General features: G+C 45.3%; 2 protein-coding genes across 3 annotated transcripts; one reads left to right on the forward strand and one right to left on the reverse strand.

The window, feature by feature from the left end:
• The first annotated feature begins 444 nt into the window (after window positions 1–444).
• On the forward strand, window positions 445–12927 carry DAGLB (diacylglycerol lipase beta). Its single transcript, XM_063414453.1, has 15 exons — window positions 445–642; window positions 1125–1276; window positions 3423–3597; window positions 4097–4358; window positions 4443–4568; window positions 5540–5667; window positions 6571–6697; window positions 7044–7127; window positions 7559–7636; window positions 8024–8104; window positions 8193–8320; window positions 8812–8880; window positions 8976–9048; window positions 9285–9538; window positions 10833–12927. Exons 1-15 carry the CDS (start codon window positions 548–550, stop codon window positions 11023–11025), a joined length of 2025 nt encoding a protein of 674 aa, XP_063270523.1. The 5' UTR covers window positions 445–547; the 3' UTR covers window positions 11026–12927.
• On the reverse strand, window positions 12432–26532 carry RAC1 (Rac family small GTPase 1). 2 transcript variants are annotated; one of them, XM_063414456.1, is made up of 7 exons: window positions 26368–26532; window positions 20217–20288; window positions 18761–18878; window positions 16494–16550; window positions 14978–15040; window positions 14129–14288; window positions 12432–13981 (listed from the first exon to the last, which is right to left on the reverse strand). In XM_063414456.1, the coding sequence occupies exons 1-7, from the start codon at window positions 26400–26402 to the stop codon at window positions 13851–13853; spliced, it is 636 nt and encodes a 211-aa protein (XP_063270526.1). In that variant the 5' UTR covers window positions 26403–26532; the 3' UTR covers window positions 12432–13850. The 2 variants fall into 2 exon arrangements, with proteins under 2 accessions (XP_063270526.1, XP_063270525.1); XM_063414455.1 differs by lacking the exon at window positions 16494–16550 and having other exon boundaries at window positions 26368–26526.
• Between the last annotated feature and the right edge of the window lie 535 nt (window positions 26533–27067).

The raw sequence follows: 27067 nt of genomic DNA on the forward strand, positions 1-27067 counted from the left end.
GAGCTCATGTCCTCAGCCTGAGGAGGGTTCGGTGCTTGCACGTGTTTTGTTTTATCTTTAATTTGGCATCATTCTCTGCATGGTGAGTGCTGTTCTGGGCCGTGTCCATGTGCAGCTGCGGTGCTGCCGTCCCTGTCTCAGCCGCTCCTGTGCTGGGGAGCGGAGCCCGCCCAGACCCGCTCCTCGCTCTGTGACGTCATCCACCGGCCCTGTTGGACCCACCTTGTTCCGCTGTGGCGTGACGTCACGCTGCAGTGACGTCACCACTCCGCCCCGCCCTCTGGGGCAGCACCGCGCACGCGCCTTGGGTGCCACCGCCCTTCCCGCCGCCCCGCGCGCGCGGCCCGGGACGGGGCGGGGCTCCCGCCAGGCGCGTGCGCGGCGCGGCCGGGGCGGGGCGGGGCGAGCCCGCGGGGCGGGGCGCGCTCGCGTGACGTCACGGCAGCGTGACGTCGTGCCCGCCCCGGCGGGCGGTGAGGCCTGAGGGGGAGGGAGGTGCGCGGGACTCGGGCGGCCCTGAGGGAGCGGCGGCGGCGGGACCCGCAGCATGCCGGGGCTCGTGTTGTTCGGCCGGCGCTGGGCCATCGGCAGCGATGACTTCGTGCTCCCGGGCGCCTTCGAGCTGTTCGTCAGGCTGGTGTGGTAAGGCGCGCCCCGGGGCCGCTGCCCGCCGGCCCGGCCGCTTCCCGGCAGGATGAGCCGTGCCCGCGGCCCGGGCGCCGTCGGTCCCTGGCACAGCCCGCACGGTGCGGTGCCCGCGCTGCCGCTGCGCTCCGGGCCGCCCTCACCCGCTGGGCTTAATCTCCGAGCAGCGCTCGTGTGGTTTCGTAATTAATACGGTGACTGCTTTGTGCCCGCTAGCCGCGGTGCCCCGGGCTCTGAGGAAGGCAGTGAGTGGCACCGGGCAGGGAGCGTGTGGCACGGTGCGCACTCAGCTGAACTGTAATTCCTGCTGAGTGTTCGTGGAGTGGTTTGGTCCTGACGCTTTCCTTATGTAACAGGTCCTTTGCTGTTAATCTTTGTGCAGTGCTTTCATTAGGACGACCACTATCGATCAGGTGATCGCTTCGCAGCAGGCACTTGTCCCTTCCTGCCGTAATTGTTGTTATCTCCCTTCCTGGCAGGTGGATTGGGATTCTTGTCCTTTACACGGTTCACAAGGGGCAGTTTAACTGTCCCGGTGGAGGATTGCTGCACAGCTACCTGCTCGGCCTCATCATTCTTCTGGCTTCCATAATATGTACATTATCTGCTCTTGTATACATCAGTATGCAAGGTAAAGAGTCAATAATGTTTTGTGTTTTGTGTTTTGTGTTTATCTAGTAGGATTGTAATAAATGTGTGTTCTTAATCCAGAGCTGACATTAAAAGCTACCAAAAATTGTTTTCATGGTAGTCAGACTTGAAAAACTCAATCAGCATATTTGCTTTAACAGTATTACTTTTGTTGGTCTGGAATCTAACATAATAAATAAACACAACTGCTTAGTGCAGCTAATGGTTCATTGCCATCAGAGCATCCTGAGAACTCTCTGTGTGATCTCCTGTAACACTGCCCCACCTCTCTGACAGGAATTTAGGGAAGTGTATCCAGAATCATCTGAAGTATCCTGTTAGTTCTGCTTTGCCACGGGCAGGTTTGGTCATGTCTGGTGAAAGTCCCTTAGCTGCAGTGGACTGCTTGGGGAAAAACACACAGAGAAAAGTTAATTGTGTAAATGTCATAATAAAACTGACAGTGAGCACTATTAAACAGAGCAGGGCCCACAGCTTCAAATGAATGGCTGAACAGAAGTAAGGACCCCAGTGCAACTTCTCATTATTTGTAGAAATGGTTCATTTTGGGTTAAAATTGCTAGGAAAGCTTTACTCTGGTGAAGAACGTGATCATCGCAGTAATGTTAAGAAGATTAATTTTAAATATGTGTGTGGTCTCTGGAGTAACAGATGAGATTCCACAGCTTCTCATATATTGGTTCTCATGACACACTGAAAATAGGTGTTTATGCTTCTGTAAATAAGTGTTTATACTTTCTTCCATTTAAGCAATTTTAAAATTGCATGAAGAGAAACTATGACAGAGCAGAGGTGTGGATGATAATCCTGGCCCTGAGTCTGACCGCTGGTTTTCCTAGAGTTTCCAGAGGAGGGGGAAGTAAGATCAGCCAGACTGTGATATTTATATCAAAGTTTCATGGGATATTCTGGGTTGGAAGGGACCCAAAAGCATCATCGAGTGCAGCTCTTTAGTGAATGGGCCATACAGGGGTCAAACCCATGCCCTTGGTGTTAGCACCAGGCTCTGACCACAGGGGCAGAGGTGAGAGATGTAACTGTAAATAGCAGTGATAAAAGCACCTTGTTTGGTATGAAAGTGCAGCTAGGAGGCCATTGTAACTGAGATCTTGAGGAATTGTGAGTTGTATTTCCAGGAAAGCAGAGGGTGGGGTGTGTCGGGCTGTGGCTGAGTGCGTGGGTTTGGGTGTGCTTGTCCTGCCCCAGCCCTTGTGCTGTCCTGGCCATTGGTGCCAGCGGGGAGCCTGCCTGGAGCCCTCACACCCGGGGGTGGTGCTGAGAAAGGAAAAGTTGTTCAGAGAAAGCACAGCTCCATCTGATTGTGTCTGTGTAAGCAGCCACGGGGCTGCAGGACAGGCTGCAACCTGGGAATGGGGAAGAGCAACCTCTGCGTTTGAAATGCCTTTATCACTGGGTGTGAACCACAGCTTTGTAATTGGAAAACAGTTCCCAAAGGTTTTGTTCTGTGGCCTTTACAAATTTCTTGTCTTCACCTGAGCACACACACCCCACTACCTCATTACGCTGGGATCAGCAGCCTGGTTTAAGGAGATGAGCTGGCCAAAAGTTACTCCCTTTTTTATTGCCTTAGAGTGCTAAAACGAAGAAATTATTAGTAAATTAACAATACAGAAAATAGCCTGAGAAGTATTTGTCCTGGTAATGGTCCTACTTTTGTTCTCCTATTCTTATTTAGTAACTCCATTAGAAAAAAACTTCATTGTAGCCCAGCAAACAAGCATCTGAAAATTAAATATTAATGAGCTAAAAGCTAAACAGAATAATAAAAGCAGGCCCCAAGAGTCATGAGGAACTGTAGGTGAGCCAGTGCTCCTGGATGCAGCTTTGGCTTATGTGGGCACAACACTGCTGCCTCAAGTTCAGTGCAGAACTGTCTCTGGCTGGAGTTATTTTGGGTTTTAGTAGAGGAGATTCTAGGAAACAGAGCTATAAATCCATTTAGCTTCAATGATAGCTTTCCATTAGTATGAAAGAACTTGATAGTTTCACTTATGTTTCTTACTTTCTGTAAAGCCAAGAAAGTTCATATTTCCTGATAGAAAATTTTATATACTTGAGGTACATTCGTGACCAGTTCTTGTTTTAAATTCTCTCTCTAATTTCAGGAACAATTTCTAATCCAGGCCCAAGGAAATCACTTCCCAAAATACTTTATACTCGCCTGCTTCTCTATTTCCCTGAATTCGTGTGGGCTGTTGTAGGAGCTGTGTGGGTGTCAGACAACAGCGTGCAGTGTGAGAGGACTGTGATAAATGGCGTCATTGGGACAGTCATTGCCAGGTAAAGGTGCCTCCCCACAAATCTGATCCTGACAGTGTGTAGGAAAAGGAATATGAGTTGGTATCCTTCCCTCAAAAAGCCTGCCTTGGGAGAGAGATGAATTGGTATCCTTCCTGCAGTGAGGGAAAGGGGGTGAAGGTCAGAAAGGTAAGAGGGGCAATGAGAGTGTAGAAAACTGGATAAATCTGTGGAGTGTAGTGACCTGATCACTTAGCTAGTAGTGAAAAAGGGAAATGCCACTCCTCTGTGCTGCTGCTTCCAAAGCTGTGGGCTGTGGTTGCAGGTTTGGTGAGCTGAGCCAACAGCCTTGTTCTGGTGGCCAGAGTATTGCAAGCACGGTGCAGAGAGCTGCAGCCTCAGGACAGCAGCAAAGCTTTCCCTACAGAATCCCACACCCAGCTTTGGTTTCAGCCTGCCGAGATCCGTAGCTGGGATTTCTTGCACACTTGTCAGAGGTGTGTGGTTTCAGTCTGTTATCCCTCTCCCTCCCGTCTGACAGCTGGATTATCATCGTCTTCACCATCCTCGGAGTTGTCATTGTCTTTGACCCCCTCGGGGGGAAGAAGACGTTCTACCTGCCGGACGGCGTGAGCCGCAACCTGGAGAGCAGCCAGTCGGGGCAGCTGCTGTACAACGTGAAGAGCTCTGCCACCAGGGTGTGGGAGAAGAGGATCAGGCTGCTGTGCTGCTGCATCGTGCAGGACGACGACCACCGGGTGGCCTTCACCAGCATCGCCGAGCTCTTCCGCAACTACTTCTCAGTAAGGGCAGAGCCTCCCTCTGTTCGAGTTCTGCCGCCTGCAGGTGTGGGAGGGTTTTACAGAGTCTTCCGTGTCTTCGCACAGGATACTGACCTGGTGCCAAGTGACATCGCTGCTGGTTTGATTCTGCTCCATCAAGAGCAAGACAAAAGGGAAAATTGCCCCAAAGAGCCTGAGGAGGTCCTGTGTCATTCTCCATCGTCTCTCATGGTAAGAGAGAGTTGCTGCAGCCTTTGGTGTAATTATTCTAGGAAATGGTGCCAGATCAAATTGAAATGCACTTCTTTCTGCAGAGGGGTTTTTTGTTGTTTTGTTTATTCTTTTAATAAAATTAACCACTGCAATAAAAATTCATAACAATGTACATTGTTAATAAATGCAGTGAAGACAGTAAGTTTGTAGTCAAAAACGTTCTTCTGCTTTTGCATGAGTAAAACTTTGAATGGGGAATTATGTGCAAAAAAGGAACCATTTAGGACATTTGATAATTGTTGAACAGTTGAGAGAGAAAGGGAACAAAAGGAGAGTGAAAATTTGGTACAGTTTGCATAGAACTGAGAAGGTAATCTTCTAGTATGTATTGTGAGCTTTTTATCTGCTGCAAATACCCAGACAAGGTAAGAAGCAAAAATAGCATCTTGTAAGTGCTTGCAGGTGGTGGGTTAGTTTGCTAACTGATTTTTGCTTGTCCTCAGTGACAAAGTGCCTTTGTAAATTTTTTCCCCTCCCTTTAGCCTGTGTTTCGTAGATGTGTGTAGTTTTACTTCAATCAGTGCATCTCTGTCAGCTTCCTTTGGAATCCAGCTGGTGTGATGGGGTTGTGCTTTGAAAGTCTGTACCAGAGAGACTCTTTAGCCTTCCCTGGACATCCTTAGGTAACATTGGGAGGGAATGTTGTTTTCAGCACTGAGCTTATCAGTGTATCAGCATTGGAAGAAACTGATTCAGTGAGAGCTTCTCAAGATCCTTGAGCTGTGTAGCTAAGTAAATGAAGACAGACTTTTTCCTGAAATACAAGTGGCTGGTTTTAGTTCCTCTTAGACTTTGAGGTTTTCCTTTTGGGTTGTGTGTATTTCATCATGCCTTGATTTTCACTAGCCTGTGTTCAGTTTTATTCTGAGGCTGCCTAACACAACTTCCTCCCTTTTCCTGCTTCCTTTTCTTTCCCTGTGTGCTTCCAGAGTGAGGATTTGGACGTTGAGCTGGAGAATGCTGCTCACTACATGCTGTTTGCTGCAGCTGCCTATGGCTGGCCCTACTACGTGTACACCAACCCATATACTGCACTCTGTAAGCTCAATGGTGACTGGTAGGTTTGACACAAGAACTCAAAACCACGTAGCTGCCTTGTATTTAACTAGTCTGAGCAGAAATAAAATAGTTCCAATAGCTGTATTTTTGTTGCATTAAATTATATCACTTTTGGGATGACTGCTAGAGTTATCTTTCAGAAATTCGGAGAAACAAAATTCCAGTGTCTTTCCACCCTCAAACAGATGAGCTTTTTTTTCATGGGAAAAGTTTGTGATTGAGATAAAAAAGAATCATTTTAGCAAGGTGACAAAGGAAGAATTTGAATTAAATGAAACATATTTTAAAATGAGGATTTTTAGAGGTGCCTTCTGGGCACAGATTTATATATAGAAATAAAATTCTATCAATAGTTTTCTCTGTCCTAAGGAATTAGTAGAGGTTCCCTGTCCCTCCAGCCTCCTTTTTTGTTCTTTTGACCCCTTCACTCAAAAATGTTTATGGTCAGTATGTCATCTTGCATATTGCTAGGTAGGATTACTGTATGTGACCTGCTGATATTTGTGACTGGAAGTGATTTTTGTAATTGCTAATAAGAAATATCTGTATAATCCACTGAAATATAAATCACTTGGAGAAAAAAATTATCACATAATATTGGGGATAAAAGATAAGATTGCTGTGCAGATTTTTGTTTGAATTTCCTTTTTCCTTGTTTGTGTTTTCTCTCAGTGGCTTGTAACCTTAAGAATTCTTTCTTACTGCACTGTTTGCTCTGCCAATGGTTCTGTAACAAGGCAGAGGTAACATCTTGCATCAGAATGTTTACTGGTGCTATTGCAAAAAGAAAGCACTTTTGATTCCTGGCAGTAGGCCATCTGCAAATTGAACTGAGTTTGATTCCTTGAAAGGAAACCTAAAAAATTGGAACATGAAAGTTTTTCTCTTCTGTGTTTGTTAGTTGCAGAACTAGACCAACAGATTCTGATATAACGGGCAGTGATCGTCATAACTTCCACTTTGGATCCATCCTAAAAATAACAGGACTGCAGTACAGAGACTTCATTCATATCAGTTTTCATAACAAGGTAAACAATCTGGACAGGCATTCAGCAAGCTGTAGTGATTAATTTAGGGAGAGCAATGGGTGAAGGGTCTAGTTTGCTTTCAGCATTTATCAAGTGTAAGATGCAAAGCCAAATGAAGACAATCAGTTTGGATTTCTTTTCTAATCTAACAGAACAGCCACAAAACCATCAATATAAATCTGTCTCAGTATTGAAAAAAAGGCACTTAGACTAACCAAATAAGAGACCAATTCAGCTTCTTTCCACAGTACAGTGTGGAGCTCAATAAGAGCTTCCAGAAGGTGAGAACAAGTGCTTGCCCTTAAAAAACCTTGGTGTCTTTACTGATTACATTTTTCTCCTCCAGATCTATGAGATTCCATTTTTTGTTGCTTTGGATCACAAAAAAGAAGCTATTGTGGTCGCAGTGAGAGGAACCTTGTCTTTTGAGGTATCATCCATGTGATATCAGTAATTTGCTTTATAGAAATGAGTGAACTCCCGGTACCTGGAGGAAATTGCATTACACTGGCACATGGTAAAATAACTCACTCACAGCTATGAGTCTTCCAGGTTTAAGTTGTAAGCCCCCTTGGAGGGGTAATATTCCCTGTGAAGAGGGAGTGGAGGACAGGCAGGGGTAATTCCAAGTCCCTGTGAGTGGAGGTGCACCCACAGTGGGGTGTCTGCAGCTGGAAACAGTTGCCGGGGTGGGGCTGTGGTTGCTGTGTGTTTGCTGGGCTGGGCTGGGCTGGGCTGGGCTGGGCTGGGCTGGGCTGGGCTGGGCTGGGCTGGGCTGCTCACACACCCTGCAGCAGCTGGGGATGTCCCTGTGGCAGGGGTGAGCCCTGCAGGGAGCTCTGACCAAGGCTTTGTTCACAGGACATCCTCACGGACCTGTCAGCAGACTGTGAAGACCTGACCCTGGAGGAGGTTCTGGAGAACGGCTTTGTGCATAAGGTGTGTGCAGCCTGTGGCTTTTGTAGATCAGCTCTGCAGTAGCAAGCTATAAACACCTGGGATCCTTAAACAGAATATTCATCCTTGTCAGATGGATTGCACAAATTGTTTCAGTGTTTGATGCATCAAATACTGCCTCGGGCACTGCAAGGTAGAATTTCTAATCCTCTTGTCAGACTTAATGTCCTTATGAAATATCCCCAAACCTTTTTGACCCATACATACAATGCATACTCTTGGTTATAACCAGACCTCTGTCAGGGGGATGTCAAAGAGGAGACCAGCTCTGCAAAAAGAAGTTGTTCTGTGATGGTGTTGTGTTTAAACTGTATGTGTGTCACACCTGAGATTGGATACACCCTTCTAACCTGAACTGTTTTCTTGTAGGGAATAACTCAAGCTGCAAATTACATCTATCGAAAACTAATAAATGATGGAATTTTAAACCAGGCTTTCACAATTGCCCCAGTAAGTTACCTTCCAAATAACTTGATTTGTCAGAAAAATCACCCACAGCTTTTTCTGTGTTTATCTAAGTTTGTCTTTCTGTCTGCAGGAATACAAACTTGTGATAGTTGGTCACAGTTTGGGTGGTGGGACAGCGTCTATCTTGGCCATCATGCTCAGGAACTCCTTCCCCACGCTGAGGTGTTACGCCTTCTCTCCCCCAGGAGGGCTCTTGAGGTGAGAGACTCCTGTTGCTTGGTTCTGTGTTTGAGCTGTAAAAGCCAGGGCAGCTGCCAGCTGTGTTAGCTGGTAGCTGTGGGCTGGCTGTGGGCAGAGTCTGTGTGTTCTCCACTCCCCACTCAAATTAATTTGCTCCATCTGGAGTTACACTTGAGTTACAGCATGAAACACATCTGGGGAGCTCTGTCAGGAAGTGTAATTAAAGTTTAAAGTAAATGTTCCAGAAAAAATACTCACCTGACTTGTCTGCCTTGGCCTGTTGGACATCCAAACACCCTTAGGGTCAGTACTGAAATTACTTTCAGCAAGATCTGAACACCCACTGAAGCACTGACTGCAAATGGTGCTGCCATGTGCTTGTAATTTTACCGAATTACCATCCTAAAACTAAAGTATGCTTATGGAATTACCATCCTAAAACTAAAGTATGCTTCCCTCCTTAGTGCATCTAAACTGCCTTTTTCTTTTTCTTTTTTTTTTTTTTTAAGCAAATCACTTGCAGATTACTCTAAGCACTTCATTGTTTCAGTCATTGTTGGAAAAGACCTTGTTGCAAGGTGAGATGAAAATACTTTCAAATTGATATTTGGAGATGTGTTTGATAGCAGACAATGGGAGGCTTTGCTTTACTTTGTTCTGTGTGTTTAAACAGGCTAAGTATGCCCAACATGGAGGATTTAAAGAGAAGAATAGTGAGGATTGTGGCAAACTGCAACAGACCCAAGGTAACCAAATGCAGTTCCTGGTTAAAATTGTGGAATTGTTACTTGGGTTAAACCCTAGTGCAGTGACTGCTGGTGTATTTTTGATCTTAAAGCTGAGAGTTACAGCTTTGAGTATGTGCATAGGGTAATTTTCAATGTTTTAGTTACATTTTCAGAGGAAGTGTGTGCACACCACTAGAGTAAGTTACTTAAGAGATGCCAAACTTCAACTGGGCTGTTCATTTCTGTGATTCCAGTACCAGATTTTGCTGCGGGGCTGTTGGTACGAGGTGTTTGGAGGAGATCCTGATGACTTCCCCACAGAGCTGGACGGAAGGAGCCAGGATGCCCTGACCCAGCCCCTCCTGGCCGAGGAGAGTTTGATGGTTCATCGCTCGCCCTCGTACAACGCCCTCGACGATGAGTCGCACTTGAACTCGCCCCCTCAGTATCCTCACCTGTACCTGCCTGGAAGGATTATCCACATTGTCGAAGAGTGCAGCTCTAGGAGGTAAGGGGAATGATGGATTCCACTCTCCTGTCTACCTGAAGTCTGCTTACAGCTCCTTGTCCCTTTCAAAGTACATGTTTCAGCTCTGTGGCACACCTGCATGTCCAGTACCCAGCTTTGGTTATTGCACTTTACCCAGTTTTCAGTTTCTATTCTGTGCCTCCCAGCTTCTCTCTGTTTCACTTCAAGCCCTGGACACTGCTCTCTTTGTGCCTTATCCTGCCCATTTATTGCAGCTGCTGAAGAGGACTTTAAACACTGAGACTGCCAGGCTGCAGTTTCTGCCCAAGGCTGCAGATCTGTGGTGTGTCCTGGTAGTGGTGGAGTGGTAACAAAATACCCTGAGCAGTCCCATGGATGTTGGTGATTAGAGAGAGGTGCAGTTCTGCCTGTGATGCTGACCCAGCCAGGCTGGAGAGCTGCAGCTGCCCCAGTACCCAGGGTGTGCCCACACAGCCTGTGGTTTTTCCTGTCACTTGCTTTTTCAGTGCATGCAGGAGGCTGAGACAAAGCCACCAGAAAGCTGAAACTGCTGGAAGAGTGAGGATTGTGGCTGTGTTGGGGCAGTGTTGTGTTCAGGGTTTTTTTGTGTGGTTTTTTTGTTGATGTTGGGGTTTTTGAGACAAAGCAACCTGAAACGGCCTGTTCAGTAGATCAGTATTTTGTTTAAGCTTCATATCTTTAATTTCTAACAATTTTAATACTGGTTTTACAAGTTAGATACTTCAACACCTCTGACCTGGGCAGGTTTTCCCAATGGCTGCTCTTCTACTTTATTGAGTTGATTTCTTTTCTGTCTTTTACTCCTCAGCACAGCAGTTAATAATGGGAGGTTTTTTTAAGTGGGCCAAGCACACAGGAGCCCCCATCATGTGTTTGGGATTTAATTTTACAGAATGGTGCATCCTATGTGCAGCATTAAATGTATTGCCTGGTTCCTATTGGTAACACAGTGACTTACTCCCTAGATTTGACATTAAGCACGTGGATGTGCAGTGTTTAATGCCCTCCCTCTCCTTGCTCAGGCTGTGTTCTGTGTTTTTGGGAGCAGGATTATTTGAGTCATTGATGGCTTCTTTCCCTGTTAAAGCACAGTGTCATTTGGTGCAGTTCTGCCCTCGGGGACACTGTGGCAGCAGTTCCAGCTGTTTGCTGAAGGGAGACCTGCAGCTCTCTAGGAGCCCCTGCTGCTGTGAGAGGGTTCCAGTTCCTCCCTGAGCTGTGTCCAGGGGCTCCAGGTTGCCTGTTCCAGTTCTGACACAGCCATTGTATTTGTGGTGTGTTTTTTCCCTAGGTTGTGTTCTTCAGACATTAAATACACAGCAAGATGGTCAAATGAAACCGTCTTCAGCAGCATTCTGATAAGTCCGAAGATGATCACAGACCACATGCCAGATGTTGTGCTCAAAGCTCTGAACAGTTTGTCTCAGGAACACGGATCGTGTCTGTCTTGTCAAACACGGGAATACAACCCCGGTGCAGTGTAAGCACAGCTCCAGGACGGCCTGAGGGGTTTTTTGCAGGTTTCAGGTATTCAGGACACATTCCACTTTCATGCTAAGTGGATTTCAGTACTTTTCTCACATTGCGTTAAGTGATCAAGGGTCTGCGTGCCCTCTGCGGCGACCTGGGGCCTGTTGTGCTGTGAGAGCACAGACGGTGTCTCTGTGCTCAGGCTGGGCTTTCCCGCAGCCCGGCGGGGTGAGGAGCTCCAGCCGAGCCTGCGAGCGCTGGCGCAGCCGCCCAAGGCCTGACCAAAGTGAATGTGAGAAGCGTGAGGCCACACCTCCCTCACCGCCTCCTGCAGCTCCGCTTGTGCTTCCACGGCCCTCCCCTGCAGCCGGGGCCGAGGCAGAGCGAGGGCTGCAGGGAAGGGGCTCAGGGCTGCAGGGCGAGCCCGGCTCGGCCGGGGCTGCCTCAGGCTCAGTGATTGCACTATTTTTTCTTACAGATTGTGCTGGGATCCCGGGGTTGCAGGGGAGGGCTTGTGGTTAAATGCTGCTTGGACATACATGTGCAATATTCTTTAATCTACCTGTCTTTTATATGTGTTGATCTACATCACTGCTTTTATTGATTTTAAACTAAAACGACTTAATGAGAAGGAAAAAAAATTATCATTCAGGCCCTGGCATCATGTTGGTCACCAGCTCTAGCTCCAGCTACTGAGCACGACTCTGATTCTGCCAAGAACTTGTAAGCAGTTGTAATGAGTTTCAAAACGTGGATTCCTTGTTTCTAGTGTGTAACTATTTTAATTTTTTTCCTAAGGCTCAGCAGCATTTATTTAAAAGAAATTGATGTAAGTAAACTATGATGTGGTTGAGAATTAACTGTGTGGATGTTCCTGCTGTGATACTCGATATGGAGACAAAATTAAATGCAGAATAAAGCCTTGGCTCCTGTGCAGTGACAGGTACCAGTGCTGGCTGGCAGAGCAGGGAGGGCAGGCAGCACCAGCAGGGACTGTGCTGCCTTTGGGGCCTGTGGGGTGCCAGGGCGTCAGCCTTGGTGCAGCCGCTCTGGAGGAGGGGAGCAACACCGAGAGCAGGGCTTTGAATAAAAGCTGGAATCTGGGGCACTTAAGCACAAACTGTGACCGGTTCAGAGAGAAGGCATTTCTGTTTGCAGGGAGTGGAGCGGAACAGAGAAGCTGCCCCCGCTGCCAGCAGCTCTGAGCCATTGCACAAGCAGCAGCAGGAGCTGTAACGACTGCAGTGAGAGGGCAAGGCCTCTGCAGAGCTGCTGCCAGGGCTGTGTTCAGTTTGGGTTCTCAGCACCACTGCCAGCCTGGGCTTTGCTCACTGTCCCGGGGCTGCTGGCATGGACCAGGAGTGTGCTCAGAGTGGCACAAGAATGAGACGCTGCCTCAGAAACTCAAACATCAGCACACTTGTGATTCAAGGATTTATTAAGTCATACATGCAAAACATACTGCCAATTGCATTAGCAAAAGATCAATGTAAAAACTTCACAATTTCGCAACTTTTATTTTTAAATTTTGCTTTAGTGGTTGAAAGGGTGTAGTTCAACATCATATTCCTGCCAGTTTGGAAGGTACAGAACATTAGCACTAATTACAGAACCTCACAGACCCGAGTTACCGTTACGCAATCGATGCTGCACATGGAGTGACAGAGAACACTTGGCTGCATTAGTCATGTTACAGTGGGGGACCTCGCAAAGAGAGATGCCTGAAAGGTTTGTCAGTTACAGAGGTTTAAAATATAAAAATTACTAAAATGTGTAAAGCTGCTTCACATGATTTTTACACCTAGTTATCAGACTAAAAGCTCCTCAGAAAGCATAACTTACTGGGTCAGAAATAACAGGAAAATGAAGATATGCTTGAACATTCTAGTCTAAAAAAAAAGAAAAAAAAAAGAAAACTTCTATCAATCTGAAGGTTTTAAAATACAAGTTATATTGCTCAGTAAGAAGAAATTCTACAAGAAAAGCATTTACTACATAAAAGTGGGAATGACTGATTCAGAATTGTACCTACATGAATGCCCTACTTGAAATTCAAAGGAATTTACCCATGAACACCAACTCTCTCCACTACTGCACCTCTGGGAAAATGGTTGCTGAGCTACTCTGGCAGTGTAGTGTAAGTCAGCTGTACAGTGTCAAAATACTGTCTGGCACTATCTCCTGATCCAACCCAATATTCCATTTATTCATCACAATACAACGCTGTCAAAAGGACTAGATACACTTCAGTAAGAATAGTTATTTCTTTCAATCACAGCAGCAAGAACTAGATTGCAACCAAGCCCTTACCCATGGTAAAGCATTTACACTGTGACTCAGGGGTGTCAGTCATTGCCAGAGCTTGGTGCTGGATGCACCCGAGGCAACGGCTGAGCCGGGAAAACAGTTCAGGATAAAACATCAGAGCGCAGTGTTCTGCTAATTCCCTGGTACTGTTACTTACTGTGAAAAACTATAAAGAGATTTTGCATTTCCTACCAGAAATTAGAGTCATTTTCAAGAAGAATCTTTAAAAAACAGTTTAGTGCTTAGTGTTTGTAGCACAACAATGCGACTTAGTTCAGCAGATAGTTTGGCAACATTTAATTGAGCAAGAAGAGGATTTTAAAAATAAGGCTTTACACAGGTGTGTCTTTTCAGGAGTTTGCTCTTAGAAGGATGCAAGGTAAGGATCATACTTTTAGAAACGAAACCATTAAATTGTCAATTGGTTCAAGAGTTGATGGAAGAGAACTAACTCATAACAGAAAAAATTGGCATGTGAATGCTCCATTGTTTGAGCAAAGCACAGGGTTGATGGGGTGGGGGAGGGTGACGTTTACAGCAGCAGACATTTTCTCTTCCTCTTCTTTACAGGAGGGGGGCACAGCACTGCTCGGATGGCTTCATCAAACACTGTCTTGAGGCCTCGCTGCGTAAGTGCTGAGCATTCGAGATATTTCACTGCGCCTGGGGGAGGCAGGGACAGGGTTACAGAGCAGCTCTGCACTGCTCCCAGCCGGCTCCACAACAAAAGCCAGGCATTCCGTTTAATTAAGGTACAAGGTCTCCCACAAACACAGCCCAGATCCAACAGCCACCCCGCCGCTGCCATACCGATCTCTTTTGCCATGGCAAGGCCCTGGGGGTAGGTGATGGGAGTCAGCTTCTTCTCCTTCAGCTTTTCAATCGTGTCCTTGTCATCCCGCAGATCGAGCTTGGTGCCCACGAGGATGATGGGGGTGTTGGGACAGTGGTGCCGCACCTCGGGATACCACTGAAAAGGACAAATGACAAACGGTGTCTCCTGGGTGGGGCAGAGCTCCCGGGGGCCTGCAGCACCACACCTGAAAGCGCCCGGTCGGAGCAGAGGGAGCACCCAGATCCCACCAGGGCAGGGGCAGAAAAGGGCACATCGCTGTTCAGGAAGCCAACAGCTGTTTCCATACACTTTAAAAATGCAGCCCGTTCAAGGCTGTCTTTTCCTCACACACCAGAAGAGCCCTGACCTCCCTTGCCCGTGCAGGCACCTCCTTGTGCAGCTGAGTGTCTGAGGACATGGAACACTCCCACAGTCACAGGGCATGTGCAGAAGGATGGCTGATGCAAGGAACAAGTGCTAGCAACCAAATATTTACATGCATTTGTTTTAAAACTCTTTTTTTCCCAAACTTTTCCTTTCACTAAAAGGAAAGCTCCTGTTTGTGATTTCAGCACCTTGCTGGCTGAACACTTAAATTACTGTTATCAATGCATCAAGGAACAATTCGTACTGAAGTGTGTCATGTGCCCTGAGCTTCCATGACTCACAAGTTAGGCAAATGGATTTCTGCTTTTTCAAACTGCATTTCATGGGCCCTGTGGGAAAAACAATTAAAAAAAAGCACCTAATATTTTCCAAGCTGTGCTGTGAAGTAAACAGTGTGATGAACATTCAGAAATGAAATGGTACCAGCTCGTCCTTACCTTAGCACGGACATTTTCAAAGGAAGCTGGGCTCACGAGGGAAAAGCAGATTAAGAAGACATCCTACAAAAGAAGTTGACAGAGGTCAGGCTGACAGAGAAATCACTGCAGAGTGCCATGAACAGGCCAATATCACCAGTACCTCCATCACTACCAGCTCTACCACACTTGCAAAGGGCAAGGTCAGCAGTACAGTTGCACATGACAATCACAGGCAGCTTTTCCAGTGGGAAATCCATTCCCAGGCAGCTACAAGCAGCCAGAGAGAAAGGGGGAAACAAATAACAAATAGATTGCAGTCAAATTTATAATCAGCTATTGCAGTAGCCAGCAACTAGGACACTAACACCACTGCCTTTAAAGGGGTTTTTTCTCTAAATGTCATTTCTTCTTCACAGACCTCATCAGCACAGGATGTTGCAAAGTGTTAACTATTAATATACAACTCCAAAGTAGTCTTAAATTGCAAAGGCCAATTTCAACGGTAAGAAATTAAAAAAAAAATTCACCCAAGAATTTCTACGATTATTGCTTCTATACCCAAATAAGAAGCAGCTTGTTGAACTTCTTATAGAACTTCACTTCTACTGGATGCCAGTTAGATAAGTTTTTAGAACTTCTCTATAACCAAATTAGGATTGAAAAGGGCATTAAAAAATCTCAAAGCTCCTCCCTTTCCTTTCTAAATAATGGAAAAGCAGAAAAAAATGGGAATTTTTAGGGATCTTGCACATCTTGCTTTTCAACTGAAGGCAAAAGATTCTGAGCAGGTAAAAACATTTCAGAGCACACGTTTATAGTAACCACAGGATCCAATTCAGTTTTCACAGATGACATGCTGCAGGTCTGCAAGCATTCAGAATAACACATTTCCTCTCTGTGTTGATGTGAACTTGCTGTATGACCCCAAACTTGGAAGGTATCTCCCACACAAACCCAACTTTCCCCAACCTACCTCTGCATCCGTACTTATTCCAAACGTGCTACAGAATCAGGCATTGCAGAGTGTTAGTTGATTGTGCTGCATTTCAAGGCATTTTGTTAGGTCAGCAGCTGACATCTCACTGCTAAGCACTTGCAACCCAGTTGTTCATGCATCACCCCAACAAGTTTCCGTAGCAGCATCCCAGAAGAAGAAAGAAACAACATCAAATAATGTGATACTATGGCCACTACTTCTGTTTTCCAATTCTGCAGGTTTGTGGGGACTCGAGGGCTGCACTTGAGGAGATTCTCTCCTCCACTAGCTGCAGAGATCAAAAGATTTGGTGTAACCACAAAGAATTACTGGAAGATCTCAGGTGTCTTGCACACTAGTAGGAAAAGCTATTTGTTTTTCAAGAAAATATTTAATCTTAGCAACTCATATAAATTTTGATAACAGAGTTCTCAGATCTAGCAATTTGATAGTTCCAAGGAAAGTATTTGTTCAAAAAATAGGGGCCAATTTATCACTATCATAGGCAAGACAAGATGATAGAACTTGGAACTGAAGTTTATTTAAAGTTTTACATACGGCAATAGGTTGATCTGTCAGACTGGAAGATATATTCTTACCATTGGTTCCTCCAACCTAATAACAGTAGGAGATAAAGTTACTCCTCAAATGGGTTTAAGGGAAAATGTTTTCAGTCAGCAGTTTCTGCTCACAGATATTCTCAAGGAGGATTTTCTTCTTAAGAGAGACGCTGCCCTGTAATTCAGCACAACCAACTGCACCCAGAGCAGACAGCAGCCTTCCCCAGAAACCAGTTCTGCACTCAGGGGAAACCTGCAACATCAAACCTCTCCTGAAAAGCACCCAACTAACAACTTCTCTTTCATTTGGTCTCCTGAGAAAACAGACATGGCCACCTTTTCTGTCCCAACTTTTTCCTTCCCCAAATATTTGGAAATAGTAGTAGATTTCAAATGCATTAAGGAGAAGATATTAAATTCCTGTATTTTTTAAGGAATAAAATAAAAATATGAATAAGGAGAAAAAGATACAAATTAATGGCCAGCCCTCACTGTGAGGTTACCAGCTGTTAACTGCTGATCCCTGCCCACACTGCCCAAGTAACCAACACCTGCTGCTTTCACCTTGCCCAAAGCATCCTTCAGGGGCACAAATTGAGAAAGGAGGGCCACAAGAACATGCAAGGGTTGAGCTTTCAATAGCACAGTGAAGGAAAAGGGAGGCTGAACACAGATCTTAAAAAAGATCAGGTTTCATCAGCATCACTGTTCTCTTCCTCTGTGCTTTTTGTTAGTTTGTGGGGTGATGAATCTTTGATACTGCACAAGTCTGAAATCTGAAAACTTCTTCACAAGAACTGTAAGACTTACCACTGTTTCATTTACTGCTGCAAAAAACCCCAGTCTAAATAACTGAAAGTCCTCCAAGCCTGTACTGAACTGTTATACATCCTTCCACAGACAACTTCTTCCCTAAGATGCTCAGGCACGAAATTCTTTTGCAGTCTACCAGAAAGCCACAGTTACTGCAGCAGGCTGAAGACATGTACATGCAGTCTGTCCCTACTAAAGATCTTTCATCATAGCTTCTTCTACTTTTTTGAAATTATTTTTATGATCTTAAGCAAAACTCAAGTTTTGAGTATCTTACAAATATCTAAGTATTAGAGAAAACCAGGTTTCAATTGTCTCTCCTTCTAAAATAGACAGGTATTTCTGGCATTTCAACTCTAGTTGGCCACAACTGACAAATTCACAAATTCATACACATCTTGTGTATCATAACTGATGGGGAAGCCTAATGACTGTAAGTTAGTGAGCAGTGAATTAAGAAAAATTGTGAATTAAGGAGAGATTACTGAAAATAGCACCAGAGTTCCTTAAATGAGATTCACATAATTCAAGAGAGCAGTTATGCTGTAGAGTGAAACAATTTTGCATTTTACATTATTAGCATTTAACATATATTTGACAGTCAACAGCAAGAGTAATCAGTGCCAAAACAACCCTGCAAATGACCCCTTCTTTACTTATAGCACAGTTCCATCAGGTAAAAGCCACTGCTCTGAACAGACTACAAACCACCTCTACAGAGATTAACTGTAGCTGAAGTCACACTGGAAAGAAGAGAGCAGATCAGCCCAGTGTTTTCCTTGAACATGGAAAGATGCAGGATGCAGGCAGGACTTCACCAGTTGCAGACAGGGAAGACAGCAGCACATTTGTACCGATGTCACAGCACAAACTACAGCGAGCAATAAAACAACCACGGGCTTAAGTGCATTGGAAAGCCGGGACACCGCAGCCTCTGTCAATACCAGTAATCTCTTCATTCACTGCTGCCTCTTTCACATGTAGAACATCTTCGCACAGACTAAACAATATCAAGTGCTTAGCAGTGACAGTGTCAGGTTACAGCCAAACGTGGCCCATAACCAAAAACAAACCCTGCTTTTGGCAGGCATGCTAACCTTAAAATCAATGGACTGGCTGATGGGACTATTCACCGCGATTATTTGAGTTCGTTTCGGGGTGTTTTTTTTTATTTTAAATCAAGCATTCTAGACAATTCTGAGGCTGCAACTACACAAAACCCAGCAAGCACCAGTGCACACAAATACACAGGGCATGCAAATTTTAACTTTTTTACAGCTGCACATACCCCACAGATTATAAATTACAGCTACAGCACATGAAATGAATGAGGGTCACTGTTACTTTTAATAAATACAACTCCAGGTGTGACAGTGTTGGCCTTATGTTCAAAAAGAAAAATGTTAGACAAAGCTGTGCAGAGTGCTCCTGGTTTCACCCTGCAGCTCTTACTGTTTGCGGGTAGGAGAGCGGGCGTAGCCTGTCGTAGTCCTCTTGACCAGCTGTGTCCCACAAACCCAGGTTCACCGGTTTTCCATCAACCATTACATTGGCAGAGTAGTTGTCAAAACTAAAAATAAAGAGAGAGCTGCATTAGCTTGCAGTAAAATAAGGCACCCACGGATTTTTGCCTTACAGAGGGAGAAACTGGGAAAACTGAGGAACATTTTCATTGCATCTGTTGGGTCCCCAGAGACAGTAAAATTGTTCTTTAAATAACAAGCATGATAGTGGGTAATGGAATAAAAAATTATACACAACAGACTTGGTCGAGTCTGAGCAGAAGTCTCTGTCCTGGCTCTTCCAAAGGAAGTGTTAATCCCAGCGAGTACAGGAAAGCAGTGAGGTACTTAGCAAGCACTTTCCAGACTCAGTGGGACATTCAGCAAGTTAATCTGTCTCATGGTGTGAGATTTAAAACAGAAGATACAGGAGTAACAACCAAGGAATCCTTAATGACAACAGTAGGTAAGAAAAAAGCTAATTAATCCTACTAATCAAACCCCCCTCCAATGAAATATCAAAGCTCATAACCAGGGGCCAGTGGAGGCATTGTTTTTATCCCATCACTGCTGAGGGTGCAAAGGTTTTAACAACTCGTTAAGGCTAAATCAAGGTCACTGGGAACACAGGACACTGCAATGAAAAAAACTCGAATTTAAGACCAAAAAAAAAGAAACAGCAGTAACTAAGGCAACGAGGCCTTGGACGGGTGACAAAGGTCATCTGTAAACCTATTAAAATGTATTTTGTTGTCTGAAAAACTCATCAATACTTCAGAGAGCAGCACAGCCAGATGAAAATACAGAGACATCTGAAAATGGAAAGAAGTTGCACGTGTATTAAACACCCCCAACAGGCCCTGGAAAAGAGAACTGCACTAATACTGATACTGACAAATCCCTCTGTGAAAGAAAAAGGGAAGCACCAGAATAAATGAGTCTCCACAGTCTCGCCTGAGGAGCTGAAGAGCCGTGGCTGGCTTAGCGCAGGATTGGCAGTAGCACAAAAAGTGGCAGGAACAAATAAACAGAAAATCACCAGCCATGCAAGACAACTATTTCTGACTATGATATAGTGTTTTACAAGCTGTTCAGCCTTGGGACAGCTTATTATGAATGACATTAGGGACAGAAATACACTATTTTGGAAGAGAACAACATCTGGTAAAATGTTAGTAAATGTTAATCTCTAATGAGCCAGGCCCAGAGGGCACAGAGAGAGCCAAAACTGAGGGACCATCAGCAGGCACTGGTGTCACTGTGCTACAGTAAAACCTCAAAGGGTTCCTTACACACACCCGAGGGGTGCTTGCAGCCAATTCAAACAATTCGGGTAAAGAATCTGGAATGGCAGCAGGCACCGAGAAGCTGACAGAAATGAGCTCTTTGGATTTTTAAGTACTTACACCGTGGGTATATACTCTCCAGGAAATGCATTGGTTGTGTAACTGATGAGTAGGCATGTTTTACCTACAGCACTGCAAAAAGAGAAAGTTCACATGTCAAATACATTCATCTTGAATAACAAGAAATAATATTCCTTTTGGGAAAAAAAACCTAATTACGTCCAGACACCTACGGACAACTGAACATCTCCAGTCACTACTGTGCAGGAAAACAGCTGACAGACTGCAGCTTTAAAATTACTTGCAATGAAAACACACTAGTATAAACATCCATTTTGTGAAGTGATAAATTACCAAATTTTGTTAACTTTTAGTCACAAAAAAACCCCAACAAACCCACATGTATTAATTAGACTACTAACATCTCCTAGTCACCTGACTGAATACTCAGAAAGATCACCTTCTTCCAACTCTCTGAAATTAAAAAAACCTGAGAAGTACTTCCAGATACCCCTACCCAATTCCAAAACTGTTATCTTTTCCAGAAAATGGTATACTTCCACACAATTGCAGTTACAGAAAGCTTGAGAAGTATAATTTCTCAACACTTCATTACTTTTGAGTATTTAAGGAATGAATACAATTGATAACTCTCACATTATTTACTGCTATTGCAAAGCGACTCCCCACATGTATTCACCCACTACTCAAACATTTCATTAACTGATTTATAGATAAACTACATTCCAGTATTGGAAAACTTGCAACACCAAACCTCTTCCTACTGATCTAATTCACAAGAGCCTCAGATGGGGGCAGGACAAGGCTCTGTTCCAGGATTCCTTCCAAACTCTGGCAGCCAGCTCGTTCCCTCTCCACTCCCCTCCCCACATCTTATCTGGAGTCAAACATTTGATTAACGACGGCATTTAATTTTTGTTACAGTTTCAATTAAGTGTTGGAAAATTTGAAATTGGGCCTTATTTCTTTTCTAAAATAGTGCCTGCAAAGAGTGTTTGTGACACTGCAGGCTGGTTCCGTTGCAGTGCACAATCCTTTGACGGTGTGAGAGATTCCGGGGGTAAGCTCATTTCCCCAAGGCGATGCTGCCAGGCAGCCTCACAGCCCACCCGATCCCTTCCTGCTCCTGGGCGGGGAAAACTGCCTTGTCTTGCAGATGTTTTATCACTGCAGCGATTTGCTCAAAGCCAGTCAGCAGTTACTTTGAAACCCTGCTGCACCTACACGTATGATCATGCCATTAGTACCAGGTTTGACTCATAGGCCTCCTGAACTAAATCTTTCACAAGTGAATTTCAGCTTTGTCATATCCATAAATCACAGCTCAATCTCTAAATAAAGTCTCTCCATTCAATTTTAAGCAGTTCCTCACTGCATTAGCCCAAGAAGGTATTTTATAGCTTCTGACATCTGAAATGCCTGAGCTATGGAAGAGACGCTTCAGCGTTCAAAATGATCTGGGATTTTGTCCCACACACACATTTTCAATTGTAATTTGCTTTACATTTCTGAGCCAATACCTGGCATAACACCCTATCTGCTGCACCTCTGATCATAACATGCAGTTTTCCACCCTGCTTTTCACACCTGCTTCTATGACAACAGCTCCTCACACAATCTGAGGTTTTTTCCTTTCAGCACACACTCTCTTTACCAAGCTATAATAGCATCATGAAAGGCATTTAATTCTGCTCTCGTTAAGTACAATCTCTGAGCATTCCCTTGTTGCAAAAGGTCTGAGATATACTCGTGCTCAAAAGTAGATGGATTTACCCTTAAAAAAACTTGTGTGGGAAACAACCAAAGAGCAGTTCACCACGCAGATACCTGCTGAACAGCTGTGAAAAGAAGAGATCCCATCTTAGCTCCTGAACTAACCCTCCAACAAGCCAGAACAAGGAGTTAAGGAAAGTTATTCCTCCCCCATAAGGACAACTTGCTATTTTAGTTGCCTGCTGATGAGTTAGCTCAGTTTGGATGTGCTGCTGAGTCGCTCTCACAACACCTCACAGCCGGCTGTGCTGGGCCAGCTCACAAAGGACAGGCGGGAAAACCTTCGGGATCCCGAGTGAAGAACAGCCAAATGCTCTGGGAAATCTCTGGAGGCGCAGACGACATTCTCACGCTTCTGGAACCTGTCTGGGCTGACGCTTCAGCTTCCAGTGAGGTCATTACAGGTAATTTGAGCTTCCAACACATTAATGTTGAACTCAGTATTTTCAGCAGCAGATCGAGAACTGTTCTGTGCATCCAGGCTCCTTTGCCCACCTTGCACTGAAACTCCCGAGTCTGCTCTGGCTGACCAAAACAGCACAGGAAGGTGGTGAGAGATTTCATTCCAAGTTCAGAAGTGCCTGTAGTGTGTTTCTGCAGCACCAATCAGCCAGAGTCATTTAAACAAGAAAACACACGTTCAAAAACCCCATTTCTGACTTTCTCCATCTAGGTTTCCTGCTTTCCTTGCCTTTTGGCTCACTGCCACACGAATCAGATCATTATGGTCACCAGTCTTAAAAATAAACACTAATGCCTACCTTTATAAAGTACATCCTCTAAGTGCTTGATCAACTTTTTTAGACTACTAATTTCTGTAATAAAGCAACCTCCCTAAAGAGAATTCCAACTGTTTGGCAAAGTTTAAATCCTTGTACATAAAGGCTGAGACTAAGAATCTAAAATAACACCAAGATTAGTCATAAGATTTCTAGCAACTACTTAATCACAGCTCTGTCCACCCACTATTACATAAATGAAACTAGCAACATTTGACTGTCATTAAAAACATGGCCTACAGAAATCCAGCTTTAAATGCTTAACAAAACTACCTTAACAAAAGGCAGCACTGAGTCCCTTTTTGACTCTGAGTAGCACCCAGGAATCAATGTATTTATATAACCACATATGTATTTATTCCTAAAAACAAAACATATCTTCTCTTTATTTATGCTAACAAGTTTTATGAAATTTCCCCACTGTAGTAGAGCTCCTTGGAGCCACGTTTTACCTGCAAACAGGTGGCAACCTTAATAAAAGGCTTTGCTTGTGCCATTTCTTTCTTTCTCTGATGCACACGACCTGCCTCTCTGGCAGACACGATGCACAACAGCCCAGGTCTTTGCTCAGACATTAAAGAGTAGCTGAGATTTCCCTAGTACCACCCTCAGATCAAGAGTTCAGTACTGCTGCTATAGGAGGTTTAGCTACAGACGGCTCTCAGATAAGCTGCATTACTCACCGTGCCACACCCTCTCCCAAATATGCTCTTCAGTACTTACAAAACAATTACTTTTTAAAGAACTTTTTCAGTGACACAAGTTACCAAATTTCAGTCACTGCACTTTCTCCAGATGGCACTGGAGGGACCTGAGGTGTTCAGTGTCTCACACTAACACTGCACTCAGGAAAAAGCCAATTACCCTGCACAGGCTCTCCCCTGCTCCCCAGCCATCAAAGCACAGACACACACAAAAAAGCACAGCTTTAGCAGACAAGGCCTCAGATCAAGCAGAATTCCAAACAAGGACTCCTAAATTACTGCTCTTAGAGTACTTCCACAATTAAAAAACGTCTGCTCTTAAAGTATTTCCACAATTAAAAAATGCCTACAAAAGAGCACAAAGTGCGATAACTTCTGTGGTATCCAGTAATTAGTAGTTTCTCCAAAACACAGAACTTCTCCTAACATTACACAACATCACTGGAGATTTTGTACCACTCAACAGCTGCCTTTTTGGAGTGAAAACAAAAGCTGCTAAAAATAACTTCTACCAATGCTTTTTCTCAAGTGTCAATCAACAGCAATTTCTGCAGTCACTCAGCGGCTGCTCTTCATCTGTCCTGCACATTCCTCCTGCTCTCTATCATGACAGCTCAAAGCAACAGCTGTCATTTATTTTACCCCAAACAATCCCCAAAGCAAAATAAAGATACCAAGGGAAAATACGATAGCCCAAATGGGCACACATGCCACATTCCTCTAGTCGAGTTAGTTGTCCAAACATACACTAGTCAAAACTCTAAGAACAAAATGTGAGTTACATATGAGAAACAGCCTACTCATTAACAAATTAAAAAGTAACCACAGGTACTTCTAAAGCTTTGTTTATTTTTGTCCCTAGCAGATCTTTGTGAAGGGTACATAAAACAATACCCAAGTTTTATATTGCATAAGCAAATCTTTAACCTGCATTGTTTTACAGGAACACTAACATTTTGGCCTTATCTAAGCCAAACAAGACTTTTCCTAGAATACCTGCAACGCTGGAGCTCTTGAAGCAACAGCACAAAGAAACACAAATAGTTAAATGTATTTTTAAAACAGTGAACAGAGAATGATACAGAGCTACCAAAAATGAGCAAAAACAACCTTAAGAAAGATTTGTTTCTAACTAAAGAGGAAGGAAAATAAATTAAACTGTTCTATTTTGTTCGCACATATGTACAAAAGTCAGTTAGAACTACACCACCTACATTTCCAAGACAAAGAAAAACCAAAATGCTAGGAACAGGGATGGTTTACAAGGCAAATGACCCAAAGAATTGTTCTGTTGAATTAATTATTGAACATTATACTGCTGGTTTGTGCTGAATTCTCACTTCTAGAGGAGGAAGTAGACTGAACCTTTTCCCCACCCAAACATGATGCATCACATTTATTCACAACATTGTAAATACAGAGGTTGGATGAATTAAATATATATATATGTGTATATATAGTAAGAAAGCACCTTTGTCAGGTTTAAATTCAATATAAGAGCAGTCCACAGTTATCCTATCTGGCATCAAAGAATTACACTACTGTGACAATGATTTATTGAAATACCACTTTCATGTTCATATGGCTCCAAATCTTACATAGCAAGTCAAAACAAATTTGGCACACTGTAAAGTTTATCTTTCAGCCATACTTAGCTGTCTTTTTAGGGATTCTACATCGTTAAAAACAAACCAACAACACCCCCCCCCCCCCCCAATAACTTGAAAATTAAGGCACCATGAAATTACAAACCACTGTAGTGAGTCCATTTAGCTACACTTCACTCCTCTGTCATCTACAGAAGTTTGCTGTGATACCAATTATGCTTAGTCTACACTGGGATTTTTGTTTCTCCTAAAGGGAAAAAAAACCAACTCAAACTGCATAAGACAAGTCTTGTTTTCCAGCTGCCCTGTGATGTTCCCCTGAGCTCTGACATCCAGCAAGAGAGAGAATCCCTCTGAGCTGAGGGGAACAGTATCGCGGAGAATATTCAAAAATACCCAGCACATGTACTCTTTTCTCAATTCCAGCACTCCTCACACTGAAATCCAGCTGCTAAACTTACGAGTTAATTCTAAAAAGCATCCCCAACTTGTTTCACATGCAAGTAGCACCATATTAAGATCCTGTAGGTGTAACAGCTCTTTACAGACAAGTATATTATTAACTATTTGTATTTCAAGGGCCTATCAGTCTCCTTCAGACAGGAGCCTTATAAGCCCAGATGTCTGCAGGCAAAGAAACGATTTCTGTCCAAACGCATTTACGATCTGCACAGAGTTCAGCCCATTTCACTCAGTTTTACTGCAAAAGTCAGGTGTCAAAAATCAAGATCTTAAAAGGTAATAAGTTTGTTACTTTCACAGAAAGTACTTCAAACCAGATTAAGTTTCTCATATAATTAAAAACAGAGCAAATATTTTAATACAGTTGGACTAGTTCGGTGACGAAAGAACACCAGCAAGCAGTGGCAGTCCAGAGCCGCGGCCCGGCCTGCCCGGACAGCCCAGCACAGCCTGTTCATTCACAGCGGCCGCTTCTGCCCGCACAGGGCGAGCCCTCGGTCCCCACCACGGCCCCGGCCCGGCGCACGCCGGGGCCCGCGGACGCGCACGGCCTGCGACCCCTGCACGCCCCGCTCCCGGCCCCGCCGTGCCCGCGCTTCCCTCCCCGCCCGGCAGCAGCAGCAGGAAGCCGCGGACGCCACCCACCCACCCCCGGCGCCCGCCACGGCCCGGCCCCGACCCCGGCCAGCCCCACTCCCTCAGGACGGCCGGGCCGCGCCCGCGCCCCGCACCGCGATCGCCCACACCCCGCGCCGGGGCCCGGGGCCGCTCCCGCCCCGGGGCCGCTCCCGCCCCGCGGCCCGACAACCCCCGGGCCGGCCCAGCGGCTCAGGGCCGGGCCCCGCCGGGGCTCCCTCGGACTTACCCGTCGCCCACCACCACACACTTGATGGCCTGCATCGGGGCTGCTGCTGAGCAGAGCAGGGAGCGGCAGCCGCCTCCGCCCTGAGCCTGGAGCGGGGACGAGGCAGCGGCACCACCCAAGGCGGGGAGGAGAGGGCGGACTGCGGGCGCAGGAAGCGGCGCCGCGCTCACATCCGGCCGGGCGCGCCGGGGCCGCCTCGCGGGCGGCGCCTCCACTCGGGGCGGGAGCGGGCCGGGGGGAGGACCGGGGCTGTGCTACTGACCCAGTCCCGGAGCGGGGCCCGGCCCTTGATCCGGCTGTGGTGTATTCAGGGGGAGCTGTTCTGAGCGCGGATGTCAGCGCTGGCACTGCTGGCACAAGCCCGCAGTCCGGTCAGGGACAGAAGGCTGGGCATCGTCCCACTGTAGCCCGGTCGTGTCTAACAAGTCGCTCTCGAACACAGAGCTGCCTTTGACACCACCGTGTATCCCGTCTATCACGTCCATCATGCAGCAACCTCATTCTTGGCATCTCTTGAAGCTCGTTAATGTTGTGTTTATCCCACAGACGTACTGAACAGGTGTAACTCAGGTCACCACGAGGTTCTCCCTCTGCTGCTGTGGGCAGGTGCCCACTTTCCCCAGCCAGGCAGCTTCCATGGGACCATCTCTCTCACTGAGCCACCACTGCAGAGCCAGATTGTTTCCCTTCATCCATGCAT

This window comes from Prinia subflava, chromosome 17 (genome assembly GCF_021018805.1).
Source record: "Prinia subflava isolate CZ2003 ecotype Zambia chromosome 17, Cam_Psub_1.2, whole genome shotgun sequence".
Classification (NCBI taxonomy): domain Eukaryota; kingdom Metazoa; phylum Chordata; class Aves; order Passeriformes; family Cisticolidae; genus Prinia; species Prinia subflava.